This window comes from Vitis riparia, chromosome 13 (assembly GCF_004353265.1).
Source record: "Vitis riparia cultivar Riparia Gloire de Montpellier isolate 1030 chromosome 13, EGFV_Vit.rip_1.0, whole genome shotgun sequence".
NCBI lineage: Eukaryota > Viridiplantae > Streptophyta > Magnoliopsida > Vitales > Vitaceae > Vitis > Vitis riparia.
Window position 1 is genome coordinate 13,167,848 of NC_048443.1, and position 7,986 is coordinate 13,175,833.

The following is a 7,986-nucleotide window of genomic DNA, read 5'->3' on the forward strand; positions in this document are numbered from 1 at the left end:
CCACGCTTCAAGCGTATCTTAGATTCATTTGTTAACTGTCTTATAGGGACATCAATTCGTGCTGGAGTATTTTCAGTCGGGATATGTGATTTTGTCACTTTCTTTGTATCAATGAATGCATCTAGTAAGATTTTCAAATGAATGATCTTTTGAACTTCTAATTCACATTGATTTGTATGAGAATCAAGATAGGTCATAGTAGATCTCTTCTAACTAATTTCTCGTCGTTCTTCAAGAATTGACTTTTCTCCCCCTAATAATGGGAAAACACTCTCATTAAAATGACAATCCGCAAAGTGGGCTATAAAAACATCGCATGTCAAAAGTTCAAGATATCTTATGATAGATGGAGAATCAAAACCTACATAAATCCCTAGTCTTCGTTGGGGACCCATTTTAGTGCGTTGTGTAAGTGTAATTGGTATATATACTGCATAACCAAAGATTCATAAGTGAGAGATATTTGGTCGTTTTCCAAGCACAAGTTGTGAAGGGGAGTATTCATGGTAAGTTATAGGTCGAATACGGACTAAAGCTGCAGCAGCATAATAGCATGTCCCCAGGTGGAAGTAGGTAGTTTGGTTTTCATTAGTAATGGTCGAGCTATTAATTGGAGACATTTGATGAAGGATTCTACTAAACCATTTTGTGTATGAGTATGAGTAACAGGATGCTCAATATTTATCCCTACTGACATGTAATAGTCAATGAATGTTTGAGAAGCAAATTCGCCAGCATTATCAAGACGTATTATCTTAATTAGATAATCTGGAAATTGTGCTCGTAATCTGATTATTTGTGCAAGGAGTCTAGCAAAGGCAAAGTTACATGTAGAAATGAGACAAACTAGTGACCACCTAGTAGAAACATCTATTAAGATCATAAAATAACGGAATGGTCCACATGGTGAATGGATAGACCCACATATGTCCCCGTGTATTCTTTCTAAAAAGACTGATGACTCAGATATGACTTTAGTAAAAGATGGTTTGATTATCAATTTACCTTGTGAGCATGCAGCTGATTGAAGCCAAAATATATGCTCTAATGGCACATATCATATATGATTTGTGCACCAAAAGACATTTAAATCACCCAACTTGACCTAAATCAATGCTAAGGCCCTAGCCATGAATTTAATTTGTACTTTGGAGACTTATCTCAAGTTCAAGGGAAGAAAATGGTGCAAGTTGAATCACTTTAGATTTTGAAAGATCAAGAAAGGGCTAAAAGAGGAAATAAGTGGGTCAAGACTCATGGACCATAAGGAAAGGCAAGACGAGGATATCACAAGTTTGGAAGATGAGAAATGACCATTATAGAGTAAGAAAGAAGGCAAGAAAACATGGAAAATGAGGCATGAAGCAAGATTCGGCTGATAATATCCATGGAAATTCAGAACTAAAAAATCTGATGATAATATATACTCTGACTTTGAGGACAAATTTTGAGCACATCCTAGAGTCCATTATATACATACTATATATTGTTTCGAAGCTCGGGAAGTCAGGAGTCCAACGCTTCAAACAGTGTGCAAATTGGAGCTGAATTAAAGAAGTTATGTCCATTTAAAGACAACTGCACCAAGCTGGGGGTCATTTCGAAACGATATCGAAATTCAACTTATGAATTCGAAATCCACTTCGAAATGACCCCAATTTCGAATTCACCCATTGCCACTTTGATGTTTCGCCTCCTCTACCTCAGGAATTGCATCTATTCAACTTATGAATTAAAAATCCACTTCGAAATGATACCAATTTCAAATTCACCCACTACTACTTTTATGTTTCACCTCCTCTACCTCGGGAATTGCATCTAGGGCACTCCATCCTCCTTAAGTGGACCCCACACAACTAGAAATCACCATTTTATTATTTTTTAATCATTTTTAGGAAATTATTTTGTAATAAGTGGCCAATGAGAGTGTGCCACATGTTAGGTAATTGATGGTATTATATAAACTCTCTCAATTCTAGGTTTGAGAGATCTTGGATTTTTTTCTAGAAATTTTGACATTAAAGATGGAAAAAGACGAGAACTTTGGTTTGTTTTCTTTTTCTTCTTTATTAAATATATTGTTTTTAGTTTCTTTTGATTCAAATTATGGATTTTTACGCTATTATGGATTGTGAATTTGGAATCACCCCCATGAGAGGCTAAAAGCCAACTAGGGGCTTGAAGCATGAAACCTAAGGGTTAGGAAACCTATAGGGACAATGGGTAAATTATTATAACAATGAGATTAATTATCGGTTGGGTGACAATTTATCAATTTTTTATCCTATCCTTGTAAGTTAGTTTAGGGAATGATACGGTAGGTTATTACTCGATACTAGTGATTCTTGGTAATTCTTGATCATTAGTAATCCTCGTCTTCCCTATCGTTATTTGCCCCAAAACAAAGCTATAAGGAGTAGGAAGGGTTAAAAAGCCAAATCTTAAACTAGTAATCAATCTCATTCATCTAATGGTTTTAGGAATCTGTTTTTAAAAGGAAAAATTAGGTTTCAGATGCAATTTTGAGTTATAGAACTCAACTTGATCGCGAGCAACCAAAGATCCCAAAACCCTAAGATCATATTACTTAAAAGGCCCTTGCTTTCTCTAATTTCTATACCCTAGGTTGGATTGTGGAAAACCCCAAACTTGAATCAATTGAATTTAAAATCAATATTTTTTTTTATTAATTTAATTTCTTTTACTTAGTTTCACATTATTCACATATTGATTTTCACTTTCGAATTTAAACAAAAGCAATTCATTTATTCTAGTATTGACAATTTCCATAAGCCAGTCCTTGAGGACGATACCCAGAATACTACATAAGCTGTAGTGACTATTTTTCTTGTTTTTTCTTAACTAGAGTTGCTACGTAAAAAGGCTAAGTATTTTGATACAATAGAGAAGTTCAGTCAGTAGCACATGAGTATTCATTGGGCGAAAGAATCTTCTAGTTCTTTAGTGGATGCCCATGTGAGTGTTCAATTATTCGATGCATCATTGAAAACTTTGGGTGACCTAGCCTATCATGCCAAAGGAAAAGAAATTTTGGGTTGTTGAACTTCTGGTTCATGACAACATATGATTCAATAGGCTTTATAGTTGTATGATACAACCTAGAGGGGAAAGCCAAAAGTTTTTCCATTATAAGCTTCTAGTCAAATATAATGGAAGTAATGTAAATATATTCTACATTATCTTCATTCATAGTTTCAATATTATATCCATTTCTACGGATATCTTTAAAATTGAGCAAATTTCTTCTAGATTTGTTAGAATATAAAGCATTATTTATATGGAATCTAGTTCCATTTGGTAGCATTATGTTTGCTCTTCTAGAGTCTTCAACTAAGTTTGCAGTACCAGATATGGTACTTACATTAGCTTTTATTAATGTCAATTCGAGGAAATATCTTTTATCTCAAAGAATTATGTGCGTGGTTGCATAGTCTGCGAAAACATACATCATCCTCATTCATCTTGAGACCAAATAACACTTCCTTTTTCTTGTTTTGCCTCAATATTATTCCACTTCTGGTGGTGCAATGAGGCTTTCCTTTTCTAAGAATTATTATTATAAGAACTATGGTATTGGGAATTTCTTCCATGACCATGACCACGTCCTCATCCTCGTCCATGTCTACAAGTTTGGGACGATATTGCATTCACTTCGGAGAATGATTTAGATCTAGTTGGACGAGACTGGTGATTTCTTATCAAAAGCTCTTCTTTTTTTTTTTAACCTTCACGGAGATGATGATGAAAGAAAATCAGTGTTTTTGCATGATCCTGCAGGGATACTTGATTTCCTTCTTTGATCATAGCTCCAAGATTCATTGCATCAAGATGTATTTTAGCATCAAGGATCCAAGATAAATAGTTCTTTCTCGAAATGTCAAGTGCCACAAATTCGAGTTTTGTGAGATTCGACAGTGTCAAATAACTTTATATATATGACAAAACAATATGATTTGAATCAGTTATAATAAATTGATAGCATTGACATAACTTTGATTATAAATAAAATCAAATAATTTGTTTATAACTTTTAACAATATATAACAAAACAAATCAACAATAATATAGATATGTAAAATTTTATTCTATATAAATAACTTCAAGTTTAAGATACGATAATTACCTTCAGAGCAATTTGTGTTGATAACGTGTTGTAAATTAAGGGTAAATGCAACGCAAATAAAGTAATAGAGATGAAATATATCTTACTTTGATAATAATATATAATAGAAAAAAGAAATCAGAAAAAAAAGTTGAGAAAGTTGAGAGAATGAAAGATAGAGAGAATAAGAGACGGTAAGAAATTTCTTTCTTGCTTTGGGATGCATATTATAGGGGATGGGAAGCTATTTTATAGGCTTTCCAAATGGCTTCCATTAATATTCTCATTAATGAATATTAATGGAACTCATAAATAACATTAATGGTTCCATTAATGAGTATTAATAGAAGTCATAAATAATACTTAATTAACATTTATTATAATTAATGTGGTAGCATTCATTACTTCAGTTATAATATAAGGCAATGTAATATATAGATTATTAACAATAAGTTTGTCATTAACTAATTAATGAGTTTGAACGTGTGAATATCATAAATTAAAAATCTTTGAAAAAATGAATATTAAAAAAGAATATGAAAATTAGTAAAAACATTAGAAGTTGTTCAAGTCAAATGTGTTAATGGATAAAATGGTGAAATACATCATTGGGCAAGTATTTATTTTGGGAAAAAAATAATAATAAAACACTAAAAAATTATAGAACATATCATTATATTAATGTAACCCAAATGTCAATAGTTGTATTATAGTATGGTTGATAGTGATTTTAGGAAGTGTTTCTAACTTAGAAGTTTTTTATCATTCAAGTGTTAAAAAGACTAGAAACGTTTCCTAAAATGATTGTCAAACACTCTTAATGTCATTAATATAACACATGAACCTCATAACTCAATAGATAAAATGTTTTTCTATATTTTTGAAACAAACAATGCAATTTTGGGATTGAGGGAATTAGGATTTATTTGGAATTATTTTTTAGAATAGTTTTCTATTTTTTAGAACAAAAAAATATATAAAAAATATGTTTGACAACGAACAACTATTTTCTATTTTTTATTATTAAAAACAAAAAGTAGAGTGTTTTCAATTACTTTTTTAAGGTTATTTTGAGAAATAATTATATAAATATGTAGAATAATTAAAAATAAAATATTATATATAAAACTTATTTTTAAAACATATTAAAAATATTTTAGGTTTACAAATAAATTTTTGTATTACAAAAAACAAAGAATAGTTTTTTTAAAAAAAAAATTAATTATTTTTTTAAAACAGTTACCAAACAAACATATTTGAATTCATAGCAAAAATATAACATGGTAAAGGATGAAAAAATTTAATTAATTGAACATTATGAAGTTTTGTTTTAAAATGATTATGAACTTGTAAAAATATTCAAAAGATTAATCATAGAGATAAGGGAAGCAAATTAGTAGAATTCAACTCTCGTTTTAAAGTCATTGACCCACTTGGGCCCACCATCACATTTTCTAGAGACAAAGCTTCATCCCTTTCAACTTTGCACCTTCCTCCCCAATCCATTTTCTTCCTCACTCACTCTGCTACAAAATAGGAAAGGTAAAGTACTAACCACCCCTTATCTTCTCAATCTGGATCAATATAATCTAGTATGCTATAATTATTGCTTTTCATCGTATCAAATTTTAAAAATCTAACATTAAATTTCTTTGAGATTTTTGTTAGGTACGAAGAACAATTGAAAAATGTTGCCATCCCGGACACCATTGGTAGTTTCCTATGCTTTCTTACTTTGTATCCCTCTTTTCTGCCTCTTTCCCCCTAAATTCCTCACTCTCAAGCTCGCTCAAATCGATCCCCCTGCTTCAAGAGATCCGCCATCAGCCGACCCGGAACCACAAACCCCAAACCCAAAATCGCCTTCCTCTTCCTCACCAACTCTAACCTCTCCTTTGCTCCACTATGGGAGCTCTTCTTCCAAGGCAACTCCCATCTCTACAACATCTACATCCACGCCGACCCCACCTCCTCATTCGTATCCCCTGGTGGAATCTTCGCCAACCGATCCATCCCTGCCATACACACTAAACGTGCCTCCCCCACACTCATTGCAGCTGAGAGGAGGCTTCTTGCTGCCGCCCTCGCTGACGACCCCTTGAACCTCTACTTCGCCCTGCTGTCCCAACACTGCATCCCCCTCCATTCCTTCCGCTTTCTTTATCGTACCCTCTTCACAGAGACCGTCCGCTTCCCCTATCGAAGCTTTATCGAGATCCTATCCGGTGAGCCCAATTTGGAGGAGCGATATGTGGCTAGAGGGGAAACGGCGATGCTGCCGGAGGTCCCGTTCGAGCAGTTCAGGGTAGGTTCGCAGTTCTTTGTGTTGACACGGCGACACGCGATGATGGTGGTGAAAGAGAAAAGATTGTGGAGGAAATTCAACCAACCGTGCTTCAACAGACACACCTGTTACCCGGAGGAGCATTACTTTCCTACATTCTTGTCTATGGAAGATCCCCTGGGCTGCACCCACTATACCCTCACTCGGGTTAATTGGACTGGCAATCTTGATGGCCACCCCCATTTGTACGGTCCGGATGAGGTGTCGCCGGAGCTTATATACGAGTTGAGGATTTCCAATTCGACCTACTCTTTCATGTTCGCTCGGAAGTTTTCGGTGGATAGCTTGGAACCCTTGATTCAGATTGCTAAGCCTGTGATTTTCAGTGACTGATTTTGGATACGGTAAGCAAAGCATAATCGCTTTAGCTTCATGTCTATTTTCTTAAGTAGTTTTTGTGCCTTTCTAAAATCAATAATGCAAGTTTGGGAGTAGGTGAATTAGCATGTGAATTTTGGTAAAATTACACAAACCTCTTGAGGTATTTGAAAATTATATTTGAATACCTTAGACTTATGAAAATTACACCGACACTTGTTGTGTTAAGGGGGAATCATGTAAACATGTTCCGTTTACAAAATATGGATGAAAAGAAAACCTAAGAAAATAATTTTTATCCCATGCAATGGAATAGTGTTCACTTAGCATTATTTCAAAATACCCTTATATGTATTTTGGTCTTAAAGTAACACTGTTTTAATTTTAAAGTAATATCGTTTTGAGCTTAAAGTACTTTTATTGGTTGAACAATGTGCCGCCATCATGTGAGTTGGACTAACATATAAGGGCATTTTAGGGCAATGTAAGGTAAGGACTATTCCAGTGTATAAAATGATAATTATTTTCTCCAAAATGTGCTTTTTATGAACATGCACTTTTGGGGTTCTCTTTTTATCCATATTTTGTAAACATGGCATGTTTACATAGTTCTCCATTGTGTTAAAGGTGAAGTTATTTCTTTAAACGACAATTACTATTTAGGGTTAGTTAAAGCAGATAATGAATATAAGGTGCACATTTTTAGCATAATTAATGCTAAAGACATTAAATAAGAAAGACAAAAATACCATAAAAAGAAATCTTGAAAGTGAATGTCTTTATGAATCGCATCCTTCTAATTCTTTGACTTTTATATATTCTTTCCATTTTTCTTTACTCTACTCCTCTACTCTCCATTTTTTATCTCCAATAATCACATTTATTTCACCTTTTTAATTTCTTTTCTAACAATGTTTTAATATTTTTTTCATTTCTCTTTTTATTAAAAAAATTTTGGAAAAGGAAAGCACAATATACATATTAATATACTTTTAGTTTTAAATTTTAATTTTTAATTTTTCTAATTTAATTTAATTTTTATATTTTATAATTGAATAAGTTAAATTTTTGAGTAAAAACAAATATTTTCTATAATTTAAATTTATTTTTAGTTTTTTTTTTATTTTATGATTAATAATATAACATTTTAGTAACATTGTTGAAAGTAATTAATAAAACTTTCCTTAAAATTTAATATTAA

The 7,986-nt window shown here is 32.6% G+C and overlaps 1 protein-coding gene across 1 annotated transcript; it reads left to right on the forward strand.

Moving 5' to 3' along the window:
* The first annotated feature begins 3,588 nt into the window (after positions 1 to 3,588).
* LOC117928333 (glycosyltransferase BC10-like) lies at positions 3,589 to 6,904 on the forward strand. Its single transcript, XM_034848232.1, has 2 exons — positions 3,589 to 3,649; positions 5,908 to 6,904. Exons 1-2 carry the CDS (start codon positions 3,589 to 3,591, stop codon positions 6,798 to 6,800), a joined length of 954 nt encoding a protein of 317 aa, XP_034704123.1. The 3' UTR covers positions 6,801 to 6,904.
* The last annotated feature ends 1,082 nt before the right edge of the window (positions 6,905 to 7,986 follow it).

What these genes read in the sequence shown, in the direction of transcription:
- LOC117928333 (XM_034848232.1), top strand. Translation starts at nt 3,589, where the DNA reads ATGGTATTGGGAATTTCTTCCATGACCATGACCACGTCCTCATCCTCG. An exon ending in ATCCTCGTCCATGTCTACAA is followed by an intron (nt 3,650 to 5,907) that starts GTTTGGGACGAT and finishes CTCACTCTCAAG; the next exon opens with CTCGCTCAAATCGATCCCCC.